We start from the raw sequence: 20,906 nt of genomic DNA, 5'->3' as shown, positions 1-20,906 counted from the left end.
AACCTAAGGCCCATGGGCCACAAGCGGCCCATGGGAATCATTTAACCAGCCCACGGACCCCCGCCGCCCGCTCGGTCGGCTCCCATGCACTGTGCTAAACTGGTGTGGAGCAGAGTGGGGACCGCCTTCCGCGACGCTGGCCAGCTTCCCATTGGCTGCAGGAAGCTCCTGCAGCCAATGGGAAGCTGCGCACGCCTCCTCCGCACTGGAAGGAGCGCCAGAAATAGTGTTTGCATGTGCGTGAACACTCTGGCCCACTGCGGCATCTGCGGGACTGTGAACCGGCCCAAGCCACAAAACTTTGCCAACCCCTGAGACAGATGAAAAGAGAAGCCCAGGACAAGGGTGTGGGGCACCTGGCTGGCTGGTTAGATGGTGGGCTGATCCCACCCGGGACCTTGTGTGCTTCCCGTGTCAGAGGCTGTATGAAGCCTCTGAATAACACTTACAGGGGAATCCAGGCAGGCAGGACGCTGTTGCCCTCTGGTGTACATCCCTCACAGGGCACCTGACTGGCCACTATTAAGAACAGAAGGCCTCCATTGGTCTGATCCAGCAGCCAGGCTCCTCTTAAACCTGGGTCTCAACAACAGACTTGGATCCTGAGCCTTTGCTACTTCTCGCGTCTTCAAAAATGGAAAGGAGAAGCCCCTTCCTCCCCTCTCCTCCACAAACGGGCCTGGCAGGCACAGCACTGTTCAGCACAGCAAAATATGCAAAATGACGCATGAGCACAGACCTCATTAACACCCGCCTCCAACATCATTAAGATGTTTCCAAGAAAATTAATTGAGAGACTCATTAAAAATAAATTAAGAAAAATGTGTTGCAGAGCGCTTGCTCTGAGCTCGTAAATCACAGCTCGAAGCTCCGGGCTGCTGTGCAGACAATTAACGCCGGCCAATTTGTTTTACCCTGACTGCGAAAATTAGAAAGCAGACGTGGAGATTAGATTAGGGGTGTCTGTCGAGCGGAACTCAGAGTGCATATTTTAGGATACAAAAGATGGAAATTAGGAAAACAACAAAGGCCGGCCAGATTTTATTCCATCCGAGGGGCTGATGGGCAGAGATGGGGAAGGGCAGCAAGAGTCAGGCTTGGCTGGTGGAGAGCAGCCCCCCCCCCGCAAGATGGTAGCTATCAGGGGCCGATTTGTGCAGAGATAGCAGCTGCCCACCACACAGCATGGAGGGAAGAGGGTTCCCAGCCCTTTGGGCTGTAAGACATGTTCCAATTCCCTCAGCAACATGAACAGAAAGAGTCTCTGTCCTGCACTCAGGCCCCTCCCAGCTCTCCAGAAAGTCAGTTACTGGAAGATCTGTGAAACAAGTCTCAGAGGTCTCCAACCCCAAAGACTGCTTGATGCAGGAAGCGGGAGACCAGCCCTGGTACAGCAACTCCCACGCAGTCTAGAGAAGCACATGATCCTCTGGGCACCCCATGGGCCCTGGAACAGCACACCATGAAGTTGTTGGCTGACTTGGTACGCAAGTAGAGAAGGAGGAAGGGAAGCAACTTGTCCTTAAGCTCAATCCTAGACTCTGGCCCTTGGCCATAGCCCTTGCAGAGGCTGGAGGAGGCATTTTCCTGCCCGTCTCAGGACTGCAGCCTGACCTGAGGCTTTCAGAGGCTCTTGCAAAGTTTAAAGAATCCAGGAAGCATCAGCACAAGGAGGAGCAAGCTGCCTGTGCCAGGGAGAGGCTTGACCGAGTGCCAAGGAAGACAGAATGGCCCTCTCACCCACCCGAACCCTGGATTGGCAGCCACCCCCAAGTACCCAAAGCAAGAAGAAGAGAAGAGTGGGTGTTGAAGTCATTTCTGTACTTCAAGAGTCAGGCAGCTGCCAGAGAGGCAGGCAGAGTGTTAGAGGAGGACAATGCAAAAGGAAGGAAACGGCAGAAGGGTCTCCACTGAAGGAGCATTTGAAGAGGTGACATTAAACTCAAAAAGGAATTAGAACAAATTATCTAATTAAGCATACACTTCGCAACAGAGCACTGGGGTCAGGTGGCATCAACCCAAAAGGTGAATGGGACTGGAAGACAGCCAAACACAGCACACATTTTTCTTTTTTTAACAAAAGAAAACTGAGGAGGAATCCAGAAAGTCCAAGACAAACATCTACACAACAGAATTAAGCCAGATGAGATTTCATCCTGTGGTGAAAGTCTTGCTCCATCATAATGCGCCAAGAGAAGAGGTGGACGGGAGAAATGAGCAGGTAGCATTTCCTAAGGAAAGGAGTCAGCTGTGTCATTTCAGAGAAGCCCTGAGCACAGATCTCAGTGCCTTCCTGCCTTACACTGTGGACCACCATGGCTGGCCCAGAGCGCTGGCAGCTTAGCACTGAAGGGCCAAAGAACTGCTGTTTATTACTAAATCCAATACTAAGGGGTGCTTGATACTCAGGCCACTGGGGGTGGGGGGTGGAAGGAATGCAGTAAGATTTAGAGAGAAGTTTAAGGGGCTGTGAGCACAACCACAACCACACACCTATAATCCCTCATTGCCTCTGGTACTCTTTGCTCGCTTCTGGCTGGTGTCTGGAGAACATTTTCAGGGCCCAGCTACAGCGGTGGAGGGTGGCAGGAAGCCCTGTGGAGCAAAAAATATTCCTAGCAAGGGCCCCTGTTTGATGCAGCAGGTGATGTAGACATCTCACCCACCCCTGGCCAAGAGTCATAAAAGCAATGGGAACCTGTGCGTAGCTGCCTCCATTTTGGATGCAGTTAGTAATTAATACAACTCTTGCCTGCCCTTTCCTGCACATTGGCAATGCTGGGGGTGGGAGGATTGGAGTTCCTGAAAAGGACAGCAGGGGTCTCCCTCAGCCTTTGCAAGCTCTGCCTCTGCTGTTCCCCCACACCCCACCGCATCTACTGCATAATTTCAAAATGGCAGCTTTTTGAAAATTCACCTTGATTGCCAGACATGAGAAGTGACTCATCCCGCAGTGACTGTCTGGCAGAGGGATGGGATCAGACAGCAGACAATGAGGGACGGGACGCATTAACAGTGTCTATTACAGAGCTCTCAAAAATACCTTTGTTCTGTCAAAGATCCCATCATTTGCTAGTTGTGTTCCTCTGAAAGCAGGGAATTAAACACACACACACAGATTCTGACACACACACCCTCCCAGGGATGCTATGGGGAGAGGGGGAAAGAGGCAATGGTGCCCCATATCTGTGGATTCTCAAAAGCCAGAAAGAAAAGACGGCAAGTTGCTCCCTGCAAATTCAGCAGCTGACAGGCACAGAATAAAAGGCAGCCATCCGCAGCTCCATTCCCACCTAGAGCAGAATTTCCTCACCAGAGGCAGAAGACAAAACAGGGCTCATCCTCTCAGCCATTGGACCTCCTGGTAGAAGCCCAGCACTTGCCTGTCCCATTGCCCTCCCTCCTTCCCAGGGTTGGGGAGCTTCAAGGAAACCTTGACTGGGGAAGCAGTCAAAACTCACACTTGGCACCTCTGTTTTTGCGGGAAACGGCAGGCAGTTCCAAATGGCAGGCATGTACACACCTCTGCCGTGCCACATTGGCTGCAAGTGCATGCCTTGAGCAGTCACAGCGACACACCCCCTGGCTGGTGCTCAAAGACAGGAGGAGGGAGGGAGGGTGGGGAACTGAGCAACTCCAGCAGTCCAGGCATGGCAAGCCAGATGTGCTCAGTGCCGGACATTTTGACTCCCTCCTTCTGTCAGACTGACTGATGCACCACATAACCCCAGCTCAATGCTTCTGGTGCTGTGAGGACCATGGACCATGTGGTGGAAGGCAGGCAGGCAGAAGAGTAGCTGCTCAAGCACCCTTCCAACCCTGAAGGGCAACTCCATGGCCTCCTAGTGACCAGGCTAGCCCCTACCTGCCTCTCTGAAGAACGCCTTTCTTCTCATGCCTTACTGAAAGCAAGCATCAAGGAGAGCTGATACTAGTGGACAAGCTGGCAACTCTTGGAGCGTCCTTCTCTCACCCCAGCCCTTCACAACCCTTTGCCTCCACAGTACCTCTGAGAGGGCCAAGCTGTATTTGCTCCTCCAGGTAACTGCTTCCGCTTCTGGTGCCACCAGCCGAGCTGCTGCTCTTTCTGTCTGAAAGAGAAGACCAGACACACAGCTGGTAAAGAGGCTCACATTCCCCCTGGGAGCAGCAAGGGCAAGTGAAGCCCCTCGAGAGCCTCCTCTGCCCTTCATGATTCCAGATTTACACACATCACAGTTGCTTTTTTTTGGTATCCTGTCATTCTGCTAAACAAAAATATCTAAGGTGCCCAGCCACGTCCTGGTTAAAGCCAGGAAGCCATGAAAAGGAGGAGGCGGCGGAGGAGGAGGAGGTAAGAGGAACAAAAGAATGGGAAATGCACCATTGTTAGCAAAATATGTAACTTCTCACTGAAAATCAACCTTGTGGCAAGAGGACTGGAAGGTAGCCAAAGTAATACCAATTTTGGAAAAAAAGGGGTGAGGAACTTGCAGAGCTGTAAGCCTAACCTCTGTCCCAGGTAAAGTTGGGGGAGCATGATGAGGCTAGAAATACAAGCATGTGGAAGAATAAGCCTTGCCAAGAAATGATCAGCATTGCTTGTGCAAAGAGTATACCTGCCTCAAGCACCTTTCAACCACAGCACACAGTGTACCTGGACTTTCAAAAGGCCTTTGATGAAGTTGCTTACCAAGGTCGGTCATGGGGCCAGAGGACAAAATCCTCTTGTTTAGATCATATAGTAATGAGGATGAAAAACAAGAGGATTTTCATGAAGAATGGAATCAAGCCAAAAGTCTCCTCACATATTATATTGGGACTAGAGCTGTGTGGTGAAGAACGAAGTCAGCAGGTTTATAACGGGCTGTGAAATCCCAAGAAGCCTGGAAAGTGCCTGAAACCAATCCCTCCAACTGATCAGCAGGTGACATTTAGTATAACACAGTGAGTCACATCAGGAGAGAAAAAATACATAAATTGTCTACCCCAGAAAGAGTTCTGCAGGCTCCAATGGAAAGCAGCCCTGAAAAAAAGAAACTCTGGGTGCTTGGCCAGTGAAAATGGTGGCAGGGCTATCAAAGAGAAAGTTTCGTATTGACTGCATAGCATCCATAGGGGGCCAATAACTAGAATATAGCTGGTGGCTCTGGCCACCAATCCCAAAAAGGAAATGTGCAGAGAGGGAACGAAAAGGATCAGGAAGCTGAAGCGCTTCTCTAGATGAGAAAAGGCAAAAACATTTAGACAAGTGGGTGGCATTACAAAATTATGAAAATAGATCAATAAATAGAAACTATTCTTTCTCTCAAAACACACTTTTGCACTTGGAATATCTACCAAAACTGATTTGGAGAAGAACATGCAAAGAGAAGAGTCAGTTTCACAAGAGACATCATTAAACGTGCAGAACTCTCTTCCTTATCCACCACATAGAATCACAGAGCTGGAAGGGATCCCAAGGGTCATCTAGTCCAACCCCCTGCAACGCAGGAATCTCAGCTAAAGCAACCAGGACAGATGGTCATCCAACCTCTGTCTAAAAACCTGCCATGAAGGAGAGCACACAACCTCCTAAGGGGGAGTGTTCCACCTCTGTGATGGGCAGGCAAGAGCCTGGTTCACAGGCAGCCTCCTCTGACCCTCTCCTGCCTTTGGCCCTGTCCTGCTCCAGGGTCCTGCCTTTGAAAATCTCCCCTCTCTGTAATTAATCAGTGGGTGAGATAGTGGGGCTCAAAGAGTCATAGGCAGCCTTTGCAACTACTGCTCCCCACCCCAGAACACAAAACTAAAGGGCCTTCGACTGAAGCAGCATTAAAAAACCCAGCCAGGTACTTTATGATACTGAGAAAAATGCCTGAAGGAAGGAAGAAACAGCACTTTTGTTCTGCCCCAAGAGGAGACCTGCAGTTGGCAGCTCTGCCTTCCCCTGGATGCGGAGAGGCTGCCTTCCTGCCATGGCTCTATGACTGGATGCTGGGCTCAAGCAGCAGCAAAGGGAACATGCACTGGAATCCCAGCTCATTTTCCCAAGGGGCTTCTCTGGAGGGCTCTGCTTTGTAAGCAGCAGCAGCTCCACTTTGGGCTGTGTACCTGGAAGTACCCAACCACCTGCCTGCCTGGAGTATGGCATCAGAGATATGGTGCACAGCCTGTCTGAGGGCCTGGCAGAGGGGCAGGCCAAACATGGTGGCCAGTATGGCGGAGGGCAAGGCATGCAACCACATGGCACTTCTGCTTTTGTTGGTTCCTCCCTTAGCGTGAGTGTTGCCTGCATTGTTCTGTTTTGTGGTGTCGACCTGCAGCACAATTGGAAGCGGCCTTGGCAGTGAACCCAGGAGGGCACAGTGCAGAGCCACCCTCTCTCCTGTCTTGGCATGGCCACCCACTGGCACCCCCTCCTCTCAGTAAAGAGCAGGACAATCCCACCTATCTTCCCTTCAGGTCTTCTGGAGGCAGATGTGACAAATGCAACAAAAGAACAGCCCTTTCTGCAATGGAAGAAGAGATCACAATGAGACAAGGAGCAGAAGTTTACCTGTTGTCCAGTCAAACCTACCAGCGCCTTCTCCTTGCCGCTCCTCTGGGCTGCTTCTGTCTCCAAGCATGGACTCCTTTCGCAATCTTTGAGGCAGGACGCCAGTTTCTCAATCTGGTAGGGAAGCAGGTGGCGGATTAGAGGGACCCTCCGTCACCCCCAGGCCCCTCCTGTGCCTGTCCCCTAATGCACTCCAGAGAACTCACAGGGGTGTGTGTGAGCTTTGAGGGTTTCCTGTGGGAGGGAGGGAGGCAGGAAAAGCCCAGAGGAATCAGCTACAACCTCAACTGAGAAGGAGCTTTCATTCTGTTCATCCTCTTCTCAAACACAACCTTGGCTCTTGTCAGGGGTCAGAGGAGGGGTGAAAGGGAATGTGGGGGTCAGATGGCCAGCTGTGCTGCTGGCTGGCATCCTGCCTGATGTTTGCTCACCTCCAACATCTGCTCCAGCTTGTGGGCTCTCAGCACCTCATTCTCACCTTCTGCTTGGGCCAGCTGCCTTCGACACTCGCTGAACTGTCGAAGATGGAACACACACACACACAGCGACATATGTTAGCTGCAGGACTATTCCTGTGTAAAGGCTAGTGAAAGGGGAACAGGTGGAAAACTCCACCCACTCTGGCTGGACTCCACTCCATAATATACCACGCAATGCCACAACTTTCCCCACCTCACCTTGCCTATGACAGTAGGGGACAACCGCAGATCCCCCACCCCCAGGAGCACGCTTCCAGATATACTTGTGGTGACCATTGTGGTGGTTGAAATAACCATGTTCTAGCCTTTGAATGTTGATTATACAAACACTGAGGGAAGGAGGCTTTGCTTCAGCCACTGGGCAGTGCCTGGTGTGCACTCTGTGCCCTGTGCTCTCCACATTTCACAGGGGACCACCTCCTAGGAAGCCAACTGGCACCTATGATGCTGTTCTGCAGATTCCGGCCACAACGTAATAGATACGTGGGAACTTTGGTAACCAGAAGACCCATCAGGCAGCAGTTGAAGAGCATATCCGTTAAAAGTCCTCAGGGCAGGAACAGTACCATGCAAGCAGTGCCGGTCACAAAAGGCCCCCCAGAGCATCAAACAAGCAGCTGTAAATATGGGCTGACGTCCCTAAGCTCAATAATTCTTCCAATGCAGCCTTCTAAACCCAGAGGTGGGGAGGGAGGAGCGCCACCCCCTGAGAACAGCACCCACCTTTCCTTTGCAGAAAGCCAGAGCTGACTTGTCCAGAAAAGGAAAAGGGACAGGAACCATATGCACCTGACTTACTGCAGCCAAAAGCTAGGGGTCAAGTCTCCGACACCTCCCCTGCATGATTGAGCATCCACCGTCTCAGGTCAAACACAAGACAGAGCCTGGGAGCTCCATCAGGCCCTCATCCAGGGGCAGCAGATGTTTCCCCCCCCCCCAGCAACAAAGGAAAAATATTTAACTCTGCTGCCAGGGGGGAAAGGCAAGTGAGGAACGTGCAATTCAAGCAGCTCCCCTGTGGACACACACCTGCTATTGGGGGCACACTCCAAGCCCAGATCCACTATCCACACTCCAGAGCAGGAGGCCACCCCAGTTGCCAACACCCTCAAGCTTCTGGAGACAAAACCTAAAGGTGCCAAAACGTCCCTTGGCCTGGAGGGCAGAATCCCAGCCCAGCTTTTTAACGGAGTCCACAAGAGTAGCAGCCATGACTGAGGCTCCTCCAGGGGCATTTCTCTTTCTCCTCCTCCTCCTCCTCCTCCTCCACACAGATCTATACTGCGGCACAGCCAGTGGCAGGAAGGAGATGCTGCCAGGGAGGATGAGGGGGGCACTTGGAAGGCTGGCACCAAGCCTGTCTCCACCAGACAATACCCATTTGGGGAGCCCAGATCCAGGCACCTGACAGTCCGCCCTTTTCATTCTGCCATGGTTTCTCTCTCTTCCAGTCACCTCACTGCAAGCTCAGCAAGGAGGAGGAAGAGGAGATCAATATGCCGAACATCTGCTCCATTACAGCAGCCTCAACAAGAGGCTGGCTAGACCCGGCTAAGCAGCAGCAGCAGCAGCAGCGGCAGCTTTTCCCTCCTCTTCCTGCTGCTGCCCTGGCTGGCTTCCCTCTTCTTCTTCTCCTCTGCCTCCTCCTCCTCCCTGGCACTCCCGTACCTGGTTCTGGGATCCCTCCTGCTGCTGCTTGCTGGCCTCCAGCTCTCGCTCCAACTGGAGGACTCGGATGCAGCTCTGTTCCAGCTCTGCCTGTGCCTCTCTCTGCTTGCTCTGCAACTCATAGATCTTCTGCTCCTGAGCATCCAGCTATTGACCCGCCCAGGGAAGAAAGGGAAGAAATTGGGGGGGGGGAGGGGGGAAGAAGAGAGAAATCAATTAGTATTAAAGGGGCTTTAACAAAACAGCATCAAGCACAGATCTTGGGTGGGCAGGTGGGAAAGGGAAGCGCTGCTTGCTTGCCTTCCTGTGGGGATGGGGGGAACCAATATTAGCAGGCCAGGCGTTCTGCCGGGGCCCAAGGAGGGCACGAAGCCAAGACACCTTCCCACTGCCTCCGTGCAGCCGCCACGTGAGAGAGGGGAGAGAGGGGTCTCGGGTACCTTGTCTGCCAGGCTGTCTCTCTCATCCTGCCCAAGCAGGAGCTGGCTCCGAAGCCTCAGGGTCTCTGCGGCTTGCTGCTCCAGCTGAAAGGGGTTTATACAGGAAGGGAGGGAGGAAGAGAGGATTGCGAATGTCAACCAATAAGCAGGGAGAAGACGACAAGACTCAGGGTATTGATCAGCTAGAGCGGCTTGTGCTGCTGCAGCCCCAAAAGCCTTGGGAAGGGAGGGGGAGATACCCCAGACAGGACAGAGTGGAGGCAGAGGCCAAGCGGTGTGAGCAGGAAGCCTAGAGGACCTGGCAATGTGCCAAGTGGGCATCAGCCAGTGCTGTGACAGTCCTGCCACCGGAGCTGGTGAGCATTGTGTCCTGGCTTCTGGGGCACTTGTCTGGAGGAAGCTAGACAAGCTGCAGCAGTGCCAGGCCTAACCCTCCTCATACCTTAGAGCAGCATAGTGGTGGGGATAATGGTGCTGCTCTGGCCTCTAGAAGAAAAAGCTCTTCCTGGTGGCCTCTCCACCCCCACCCCACGCCAGAGGGCTTGCCAGGTGCTCCCTGAAAGGTGAAAAACACCCAAGAAGGTGCTGGACAGGGTTGTAGAAGTTCAAAGAACTCCAAGCTTGAGTCGCCACGTCAAATGGGCACCCTGAACCTCCCCAGCCTCTGAGGAGTCAGAATCACCCAGGCCCTGTTGTCTTGGGGTGGGGGCTGTGCTGTGCTGATGGCCAAAGATCTTTAGCTCTAGTTTCAGGCGCTTGGTGGATCTGGATGAGGAGAGGCAGTTCTCAAAGGACCCAGCTGCTGGAGCACAGTAGCTGCCCAGGGAAGAGAAAAAGCTGGAGGGCCAATGCCTACGATGCAAACGGAACAAAGGGAATTAGCTCCCACCCATTTTGTGACTTTACAAGGGGGAGAGGTCTGTCCATGACCATGAGCCAAGGTGGCTCAGAGGCCAGGCAGTGAGATGGGCTGCAAGGGAGGGCTAGAGCATTCATGTCTTGCTTGTGGGCTTCCCATTCTCGCTGGCCACAGTGAGTCACCTGAGCCTCTGACCTGGTCCAGCAGGGCTCTTACGTCTTGCCTGGCAGAGAAACCATCCATTTAATGTCCCTCAGGATTCTCCATCCACAACAGGGGTAGAGTGGTTGGCAGCCTCCAGACTGTCAGGAGCAAGGAAGTTCCCCACCCCCAGGGTTGGGCTAAAGGCTGTCTCAGCCATGGCCGTACAGAAGATGCCTCCTCCTCCTGACAAGTAGGCTGGGTCATCTCTCTCTCTCCCCCCTTGTCCCCAGCTCCCCACACATGCATCCATTCTCCTGCTGTAAAGAATGGGGCAGCATCTTTGGGGCGAATCCCCATCCTATTTAAGCGGAATCAACTCTGCTATTTCTTTTCTTTTCCTTTCTGTTCTGTTCAGAAGCAATTACTTTCATGTCATTTCTGGAGACATTTGCAGGGAAAGCAAGAGCCAGATTATCCGCCCCACCCCCATCCCCAATGGCTTCTGCAGTGGAGGCGAAATATTAAATTAAATGAGGTGTCTATGAAGCTGCTGCGGTTTCAGGTCAAAGACGCCACAGAAAGCCGTGTGCTCTGCTCTGCGCCTGTATGCAAATGGCTGCATTAAAACCGCGGATGTCAACTTGCAACACGTCTCTTCTGCTCCTGGATGATCAAAGCTGATTGCTGAGGCAATTACTGCAAAAGAAAAGAAAATCACGGCCCTACTGCTCCTCCCTCGGCTCTGAGAGTTTAATTGTTTAGCCAGGCTGAAACCGTACCCCCGGCTCCCTTGCGCACATGGCTGCTCCTTGTCTTGCAAGGTACGCGTGCACACCCTCCTTCCTTCCAAGCTCTGCACACAGGGCCAGTCGGCGGCAGCAGCCACAATGCAGAAACACGGATCCCAGCGGTGGCAAGCAGGCTGAGGGGAGATGCTGCCAGTTTGCTCCACCAGGACCTTGCCTTCTTTGTTCATCAGCCCATGTGCACACACAAACCTGGGGGGCCTTGGAGAACCCCCAGCGAGCAGAGAGCCAGCACCTTCCCCAGCTGGAGGAGGTTGCCAGGCTGGCAAAGAAGAGCACCTTCCATGTGCCAAAGGAGTGGGGAGAACATCAGCCCTGCCTCATCACCCTCTCTTTGCCACGTGGCAAAGATCAGGCAGACCCTGCCTTTGCCTCTCCCTCCCCTCTACTCCTTGGCCACTCCCATTCTAGCTGTCCGCTTCCAACCTTCTCCCTTCTCTGGATCTCTTTTGCCACATATACATGCAGAGAGAAAGCACAATAATGGCTTCCTAACGAGTCAAGAAGAGCTGGGTGGCTCTGCTTTACAGGTTCAGTAGGCAGAGGCCAGCTGGGTTGGGTGTAGCAGGTTGCACTCAGTCTGGGGGGGGGGGGGGAGGAAGCAGCAGTGGCAATGTCCACAAACAAGCACATACATTCCCCACCCCTCTGCACAAAGGATGCCTCAGGGGAGACCAGGGCTTCCTTTCCCTCCTTTAAGCCTGAAATATTAGCCGTTTTCTCAGACAGAAAAATCTGTTCCCTTTGTGGGTGGGGAGGGGAGCTGGCTTTGTGGACACCTCCCTGCCTCTCTCCACATTGTCGCTGAAAGGAAAATGGCCGGCGTGTGAGTTGTACAGGGAAACGGTGCGGCATGGCTCCCCCGCCTGCTTTTCCTGGCACTTCCATTCACAACTCTGGCTCAGTCTCCGAGTCCTTTGTTCAGGAAACGGCAAAGCCCTGGCTGTTTCCCTCTGAATGGCAGTTAACTTTGTCCAGTTCAGTGTTTTCTGATTGTTCGTGCTGCCTAGAGAAGCTTTGATTAAACCTCTTAATTTTTCGGCTAAGTTTTCTCTTGTAACAGGGCAAGCCCTTGACCTGGGAGCAGAGAAGAGTGGTCAAAAGAAAAATAACAAGCCAAGGAGAGGGGAGGAGCAGGAGTAGCAGACACAAAGGGACAGAAGGCTGAGCGAGGAGCTGCTGAGTCCCCAGGCCAAACATCTTGCCCCCAGGGGTTGCCAGGGCTGCTTCTCCCTCCTCCTTCTCCACTCACACACCAGACTGTTTCCTGCAAGGAGAGCTTGGCACCAGCAGGAGCGCACCACACACAGCACTCACATTGAGGGTCTCTGTGTGTGTGGAGTGTGTGTTTGTGCTTATTCTGCTCTACCCACTCAGAAAGGAGGAGTCATTGCCTTGGAAGGGACATGCCAATAGTGACCACAAGAACCACTCCTGCCTAGAAGCCATCCTCCTGCTTCCTCTGTGGTGGGGGTGGGGGCTGAGATTCCATCCTACCAGGGACCTGGATGCCTGGGGCTTTTCCTGATCCATCCTTGCAGATCGGAGAGTTTTCTGCACCCAACGAGCCTCCTCTTTGGCCTGAGCTGCCAATAAGTCTCCTTTGCCTGCATCTGTCTTGAGAAAAGCATATCACCAGCACTACCTCTCCCAGCAAGCGGCTGACCATGGGGCATTAATCACCCAGGAAGGCCATGGGTGGGGAACCTGTGGCCCACTAGATGTTGTTGGACTTCATCTTCCATTGCCTCAGCTGGCTTGATGATAATGGGAGTTCTCTCACTGATGCTTTGCTACCTGGTAGAATCCTTCTGATCCACCTTTAATGCTTTCTGAATTATTGTCCAAGTGTATACAAAGGACATTCATTGTATTTTTCTTTTCTGTATTCTGTTACATCTCGTTCCCCCACAGTTTCACCCCCATCCCACTCAGAGAATGTTGGGAGGTTTTTGGCTCTGTCCAAACAATGTTTACACAGAGGAAAGTCCAACTTGTGAATTGTATCTGGTCAGTATATGGATGATTACAGCCCAAACCAGTGGTTCTCAAGCTGTGGGTCCTCAGATGTTGTTGGACTACAACTCCCATCATCCCTGAGCTCTGGCCTTGCTAGCTTGGGATGACGGGAGTTGTAGTTCAACAACATCTGGGGACCCACAGGTTGAGAAAGGCTGGAAACCACGGGTAGGCAAACTAAGGCCTGGGGGCCGGATCCGGCCCAATCGCCTTCTAAATCCAGCCCACGGATGGTCTGGGAATCAGCATTTTTACATGAGTAGAATGTGTGCTTTTATTTAAAAGGCATCTCCGGGTTATTTGTGGGGCACAGGAATTCGTTCATTTTTTCCTCTTCAAAATACAGTCCAGCCCCCCACAAGGTTTGAGGGACAGTGGACTGGCCCCCTGCTGGAAAAGCTTGCTGACCCCTGGCCTAAACCAAGTGCAGGCTGCATTGAGCAGCAGCCTTCTAGAACTCTCCAGACATGCCTGCTGAGAGATCAACCCAAAAGTAGACTTTGCAGCCAATGCTTGGCCAGAAAACTCTGCCTGTGTTTCCTTCCTGCCTCTCTGGAACTGCTTGGATCCCAGGTTAGGTCCCAGGTCAATAACAAGGGACCAATTCCTCGTCAAGGTGATCCAAGGAGCCATGGCCCCCAGACAGGCTCAAAAGCAAATGCACGAGAAAAGCTCCTGCCTCTTACAACCCCTCAGTTACCAGCGCCCACCAACCCAGGATCCCTCCAGTTAAAACAAGAGGAAGCTTTTGATTAGCCTTACTGCCTTCAATCTGTACTGGTGGCCCTCAACTGTGCCTCTTCTGTCACTACTCAGGACAGAGAGAAACCTCAGGCAAAAGTGGCAAGCGAGCCCACCCCACACGTAGCACAAGCCTTACCAGCTGCGGCAGGGAGCTCAGTTGTGACTCCAGGAGGAGCTCCTCCTGCAGATGGCACGCCACCTCCAAGTCTTTCTGGGAGAGTTCGTTCTGCAGATCTGTGATGGTCTCTTGCAGTTCTTTAATTTTAGCTGCTTTGTCCAGAACCTGCAATGTACAAACCCATCATGTACCTGGATTTTGGTAAGCAGTCTGCTCTGGGTGCGGCAGAGGGTCGGGTGCTTCTGCAGTGCCAGTTTTTGACACAAAAAGGGGAGCAGTGCAATAACATACCCTGGAACCAAGATATTTTGGGGCTGAAGCTGGAGCTTGGCAGATTGCAGCAGGAATGGCCTGCAGGCCACACTTCAGAGCTGGGGAGGCACCAACCAGGGCCTCTAACACAGACTTCTCCTTTCCTTGCTCTTGAACACACCTGCTGAAACTCACATTCTGTTTCCACACTTGGGCAACCTCGCTGGACTCTTTTTATTCCCCATTTACTTATTCGTTAAATGTATGGCCTACCCTTCAATGGTCAACCAGCATTCCCAGTGCAGTTTACAAAAGCTTACAAAATAAAAAAGTAGAAAAACATGTATATTGCTTTTAGAAAATTCCAAGGAAAGACAAAAAGCTGTGCATCAGAGCATGAATGTCGTCCCTCTCCGCCCCAATAAAAGCACCTCCCACCATCTTCCTTTAAGTTACAGTGAGTCAGGGGAGGGGGTAAAAATGACACAAATTCTCTGCTTTGAGAGCTCCTACCTGGGACAGAGAGCTTCCTGGCCAGCACTGTCTCTCCCAGCAGGGAATAACATTTGTGTGGAATTGCTGAAACCATGCAGAAAAATCACGTGGAGACAGAGCAATTTCCAGCAGGCATGTCAAAGCCAAGAAATGTCAGCCTGATGGAAGCGGCTGGGAAGGCTGCAAGTGGGTGTGTCCTCTTCCCCAGCTCTGTGCATTGCAAGCAGAGTGAGGTCCAAGAACATAGCCCATCCCCCTGGCAGCGCCAGGGAAGAGATGATATCAGGCACCACGTCTCTGGACCCAGGAAGCGCTTTTCAAGAAAACAGAGAACAGTTTCACTCACAACTCACTTGGCCCAGGAAGAGCGGCTCACACCTGCTTTGGGAGCGACCTTTCCAATTGGTTTTGGGAAGGGGAAAGATGAAGGTAAAATGGCAATTCCCTTAAGCACCATCCTGGGAATGGGAAATTTTAACGATGCAAAGCAGCAAGGTCAGACAATGTGTCCAGGCAGCCTAAAGGAAGCTGCTTGGAGTTGAAATCCCTTCATTAGGCATCACCTGATGACTTGTCTTCCTGAAGGCCGAGGCCTGTTTGGGCTGTGCTTCAAGGCCTCTTCCAACTCCTACTGCTGCAGCCCATCACGGGAACTATTCCTGCAATGCTACGGTCCTTGGCTCCCAGCTCTGGTGGCCCTGTGGCTGCAGCTGCTTCTCGCTTTGTGACCTCTAGTGAGAGGAGGGAGCAATCCCCATCTTCTCCCATTCTGATATTTCAAAGCCAGGCCTGCCTCTCCCTCCCATCTCCCCGCTCCACATTATTAATGAATTGGAAAGCAGACATCATTAGGTGTGGGAGACTGTTTCTTTCAAAATCTGTAGAAGCCTTCATCGGACTCCCCAGAGCCAGGCTGCTGTTCTCAACATAGTCTTATTAGCATTGCCGCCTCTGTAGCCTGCCATGCAAACTGCACTGCTCGGCACTTTCCAGCACTTGACCCTTCTGCAGATGGAATTAATTTCCTCTTTGAAGATCCAGCGGCAGGCCGTTGCAGCTGCCATTGTTGTGCTTGTTAAGGAAAGGAGCGCTCCCATGAAGGCAGGGGCTGACCGATCATGGGCGGATGGAGGGCAAGAGAGCCTGAAATGGAAGCAGCTGCAGAAGCTTGGGAGGAAAGCCCTTCCTGGCGGCTCCTCCACAAGCAGACTTTTTTTCCATGCAAAGCACACACAAAAGGGCTGGGTGAGCATATTTGCACATGTGACCTGCTCTGTGCTGGAGGCTCAGGGTACGTAGGCTGGAACCAGAGCAAATTAAGAAGACCTCCCATGCCCCGCTCAGAAGAGCCTGGCCTTTGGCACCCTGGGCAGAAAGAAAGCTCCTTTCACCCATCACCGTTTGTTTCATTTGGTCCCAAGTCTGATTTTAAGGGGGCTGGGAATAATCACCTATGGCATTTTGTGTGGAATGGTTCATGCTCAAAGGATTCTGCACAGGATCACAGGATGGAAAGGAGTTCAGTTTCCTGGGATTGCCAATAAATGCTTCTATGTGCTGAGAACCAAGTTCTTGTGACATCTGCAGCACCGTTGAAGCAGAAGCTGCTGAGGGTTAAATCCTCACAGAGAGGAAGAGGAATGCAGCTCCCCTCCCTCGGTCATAATTTATTAAAAGTCTCACAAATAATTAAAGAAAGGTAGATTTCGCCAACCTTATGTCCCTTAGGACCATTATGAGGTGTTTGGGCAAGATTATGATTTCCTCCGCTCTCAGTCACTCACCCTTGTCTGAGTCCCTCAAAACTTCTCGGTCCTAAAGCATGGAAGGCAGCTTTTCTGAGTATCAGAGGTTAATCCCTGTTATCTCTGTTTTCCCAGAGATAATGAGATAAACAAGATTTGTGGTTTGGCTATCATTAATCACCATATAATTATCCCCATCGACAGTGTGTCAACAAGAGATGTCTATTTTTTTTTTTATAAAAATTTTATTAGTTTTACAAAATTTTAGAGAACAAACAAACACTTAAAAAGACAAACATACACGTATAATTTCATAACATATTTTCATAAACCTCTTTTCTGGGACTTCCCCATACCCCCCCTTTCTGCATCCCAATGTCCATAATTTTATAGCAACTCCCAATTGTTACTTTCCAACCTCTGTCATCTTAGTCATCTCTGTATTCTGACCTTATATCACTGTATCCCTTTGTTCCTGAAAACCACAACACTCTAACATTCATTAAGTTTATAATAGTCCTTAAGATAACTTTTGAATTTTCTCCATTCTTCTTCCGCCGTCTCTTTTCCTTGGTTACGGATTCTGCCTGTCATCTCGGCCAATGTCATATAGTCCATCACTTTCATCTGCCATTCTTCCAGAGTGGGTAGATCTTGTGTCTTCCAATACTTTGCGATGAGTATTCTTGCTGCTGTTGTAGCGTACATAAAAAAAGTTCTATCCCTCTTTGACACCAATTGGCCGACAATGCCCAAGAGAAAGGCCTCTGGTTTTTTAGGAAAAGTACATTTAAGTACCTTTTTCATTTCATTATAGATCATTTCCCAGAAAGCCTTAATCTTCGGGCATGTCCACCAAAGGTGGTAGAAGGTACCTTCAGTCTCTTTACATTTCCAACACTTGTTATCGGGCATATGATAAATTTTTGCCAGCTTGACTGGGGTCATGTACCACCTATAGACCATTTTCATAATGTTTTCCTTTAAGGCATTACATGCCGTGAATTTAATACCGGTGTTCCATAACCATTCCCAGTCAGCTGACATAATGTTATGACCAACATCCTGTGCCCACTTAATCATAGCCGATTTGACTGTTTCGTCCTGTGTATTCCATTTCAGCAACAAGTTATACATTCTGGATAAATTCTTAGTATTGGGTTCTAACAATTCAGTCTCTAGTTTTGATTTTTCCACCTGAAAGCCAATTTTCCTGTCCTGTTTGAAAAACTCCATTATTTGATGATATTGAAACCAATTTTGTACTTTATGTTTCAATTTCTCATGACTTTGTAATTTGAACTTATCTCCATCCTGTTCCAAAATTTCCCAATACTTCGGCCATCCGACCTCCATATTGAGTTTCTTCACTGCCTTGGCCTCCACTGATGACACCCATCTAGGGGTTTTGTTTTCCAACAGATCTTTATATCTTATCCAGACATTGAACAATGCTTTTCTAACAATGTGATTTTTAAAGGCACTATGATTTTGTCATACCATAGATATGCATGCCAACCAAAAGCATTGTTAAAACCTTCCAGATCCAAAATGTCTGTGTTCTCGAGGAGCATCCATTCTTTCAGCCAGCAAAATGCTGCTGCCTCATAGTACAATTTTAAGTCCGGCAGGGCAAAACCCCCTCTTTCTTTAGCGTCTGTCAATATTTTAAATTTGATTCTGGGCTTTTTGCCCTGCCAGACAAATTTCGAAATATCTTTCTGCCACCTCTTGAAACATTCCATCTTATCAAGAATCTGCAAGGTCTGAAACAAAAATAACATTCTAGGCAATACATTCATTTTAATCACTGCAATTCGACCTAACATTGACAATTTCAAATTTGACCATATTTCTAGATCTTTTTTAATCTCTGACCAACATTTTTCATAGTTATCCTTATACAAATTCACATTTTTGGATGTCAAATAAACCCCTAGGTATTTCACCTTCTTGACCACCGTCAACCCTGTCTCCTCTTGGAATTTCTCTTTTTCCGTATCTGTTAATTTTTTTCCTAAAACTTTGGTTTTTTGTTTATTCAACTTAAATCCAGCTACCTGGCCAAACTGTTGGATTATTTCTAGGACCTTTTTCGTACTAGTGTTTGGCTCTTGCAAAGTCAATACTAGGTCATCTGCAAATGCTCTTAACTTATACTGTTTAGCTCCGACCTGCACTCCTTTAACCTGCTGGTCATTCCTAATCATATTCAGCAACACCTCCAGAACTGAAATGAAGAGTAATGGGGAAATTGGGCACCCCTGTCGTGTTCCTTTTTCTATCTTAAGTTCCTCAGTTACTACATTATTTACAATCAATTTAGCTTTTTGTTCAGAATATATTGCAGCCATACCATTCTCAAAACCTTGGCCTACCCCCATCCCATGAAGATTCTTTATCATAAAGCTCCAAGAAATATTGTCAAAGGCTTTCTCCGCGTCCACAAAAATCAATACTGCTTTAGTATTTATATTCACCTCTAGCTTTTCCAAAATATCTATTATATTCCTTACATTGTCTGCTAGGTGTCTTTTTGGGAGAAAGCCTGCTTGGTTCTTATGAATCTTTTCCATCAGCACTTTTTAAAATCTTTTTGCCAAAATGTCTGCAAAAATTTTGTAATCCACATTAAGTAGTGATATTGGGCGGTAGTTCTTCAGTTGAGTCTTTTCAGTCTCTGTCTTTGGTATGAGTGAAATATATGCTTCTTTCCACGATTCAGGTGCCTTTTTTCCCTCAAGGATCTCATTACAAACTTCTTTTAGTGGTTGAATCAACCATTCCTTCAGCGATTTGTAGTATCTGGAAGTCAGTCCATCTGGTCCTGGAGATTTGCCCAGTTGCATATTCTGAATGGCAGCCTCTATCTCTTGTTCTGTTATTCTCTGGTTCAGATCCATCTTGCCTTGATGAGAGTTTTTTTGTAATCCATATTTATCAAGGAATTTGTCTATATCTTCTTCATTTTGCGGGCCTTGAGTATAAAGTTTTTTAAAATAACTCAAGAAGCAATTTCTAATTTCATTAGGTTTAGATATATTCTTTCCATCCACTTCTAGGCTTGTAACTGTATTTAATTTCTGCCTTTTCTTCATTTGCCATGCCAGAAGTTTGCCACATTTATTTGCTGATTCAAATGTCTTTTGTTTCATTTGCTTTATCTTCCATTCAATCTCTTGGTTCATCAATTCCATATATTGTGTTTGATATAACTTAATCTCTCTTAAAATCTCCTGGGACTTTGGTTTTGCTCTTAATTTTTTCTCTCCTTCCTTTATCTTTTCCAAAATCTTTTCTTTTTTCTCATTTTGTTTTTTCCTCTTTATTGAGTTTTGTTGAATCAAGAAACCTCGCATCACCGCTTTGCTTGCGTCCCAGATCACTCTTTTCTCCACGTCGGCCCTCAAATTTATTTCAAAATAGTCCTTTAAAGTTTTTGGGGCCTTCATAAGGATCTCCTTGTCTCGAAAGAGGGTGTCATTCATTCTCCATCTAAATTGACCAGTTGTTGTAAGTTTCATTTCCATCTTCACGGCGTTATGGTCGGAGCAAGTTTTAGGGCAGATTTCTACCTTCTTAATCTTTGGAGCCATGCCACTAGTAATCCAAATTTGATCAATTCTGGTCCAGGTCATCATTGCTTGGGAGAAAAAGGTTCCCTCTCTCTCCAGAGGGTTCCTTGTTCTCCATATATCTATCAAGTCCATGTTTTCCGTCATTTCAAAAAAGGTCCTAGGAAGTCTCCCTTCCTTGGTAACTGTTAGTCTTTGTGCCTTGTCCATGTTGGTGGAGACCACACCGTTCATGTCTCCCATAATTATCATATTGTAATCCAAATAGTCCGTCAGAGTTTCATGAAGTCTCTTGAAGAAGTCAGATTTACCTTCATTTGGTGCGTAGATTCCAACAACTAAAAGTTTTTCTCCTTGTACTTGTATCTCCACTGCCAAATATCTCCCTTGCTCATCTTTAAACATCATTTTTGGGGCCCATTTCTCTTTTACATAAATCACAACTCCTCTTTTTTTTACTTTGTCTGATGAGATAAATTCTTGTCCTAGTCTTTTGTTTGTAAGTAATCTCCTGTGAGCTCTGGTTATGTGGGTTTCTTGTAGACATATCAAGTCCAGTTGTTCTCTGTTCAAAATGTGAAAAACTTGTCTTCTCTTCAAAGGCCCATTGAGCCCATTACAATTCCAGCTAAGAAATTGCAGAGCCATTTTGTTATTTCTCTGACACTCCTCCAACAGCTCCAAGTTGTTGCTCTTCCTCTGATGGTGGTGGTTTGTGTCCAAGCGAGAGATTCAGAATGTCTAATGCTCTCCTCTGTTCTGCAATTGGGTCCACAGTCCCCTTCTGCAAGTCCTCTTGATTTCTTTCCAAAAATTTGTCTTTGTCTTTAATAGTCTTTATTTTGACCTTCTTTCCCTTGTAATCAAAAGACAATCCCTGTGGGAATTCCCACCTGAAGCGGATGGAGTTTTTCTTTAACAGAAGAGCTAAGTCCTTATAGAAGTTTCTCAAATCCAAAATATGTTTTGGGATGTCTTTAAAAATCTGTACAGCTGAGTTTCCAATTTGCAAGGCCTTTTCAAAGTGTAGTCCTAGTATTTTATC

At 49.0% G+C, this 20,906-nt stretch overlaps 1 protein-coding gene and 1 long non-coding RNA gene across 7 annotated transcripts in view; one reads left to right on the top strand and one right to left on the bottom strand.

Annotated features, from left to right (window-relative positions):
• Window positions 1-20,906, bottom strand: part of PMFBP1 (polyamine modulated factor 1 binding protein 1) — an 87,904-nt gene that overhangs the window by 15,388 nt on the left and 51,610 nt on the right. For 5 of the 6 annotated variants that reach the window (XM_081202552.1, XM_081202556.1, XM_081202551.1 and 2 more), the window contains exons 6-11: window positions 13,813-13,959; window positions 9,105-9,188; window positions 8,665-8,811; window positions 6,949-7,032; window positions 6,539-6,631; window positions 4,008-4,091 (exon numbers count right to left, since the gene is read on the bottom strand). In XM_081202552.1, the coding sequence (XP_081058678.1) occupies window positions 4,008-4,091; window positions 6,539-6,631; window positions 6,949-7,032; window positions 8,665-8,811; window positions 9,105-9,188; window positions 13,813-13,959 (639 nt within the window). The remainder of the gene's footprint in view (window positions 1-4,007; window positions 4,092-6,538; window positions 6,632-6,948; window positions 7,033-8,664; window positions 8,812-9,104; window positions 9,189-13,812; window positions 13,960-20,906) is intronic. The other variant, XM_081202555.1, reaches the window with a different exon arrangement.
• On the top strand, window positions 9,424-13,797 carry LOC308591697. Its single transcript, XR_014010220.1, has 3 exons — window positions 9,424-10,021; window positions 10,055-12,237; window positions 13,749-13,797. It is a non-coding gene; the product is annotated as an uncharacterized lncRNA (long non-coding RNA).

Source organism: Podarcis bocagei, assembly GCF_964188305.1.
Source record: "Podarcis bocagei genome assembly, chromosome: 7".
Classification (NCBI taxonomy): Eukaryota; Metazoa; Chordata; class Lepidosauria; order Squamata; family Lacertidae; genus Podarcis; species Podarcis bocagei.
Note: the sequence above shows the minus strand (reverse complement) of the source record. Positions and strands in the feature narration are given on the sequence as shown.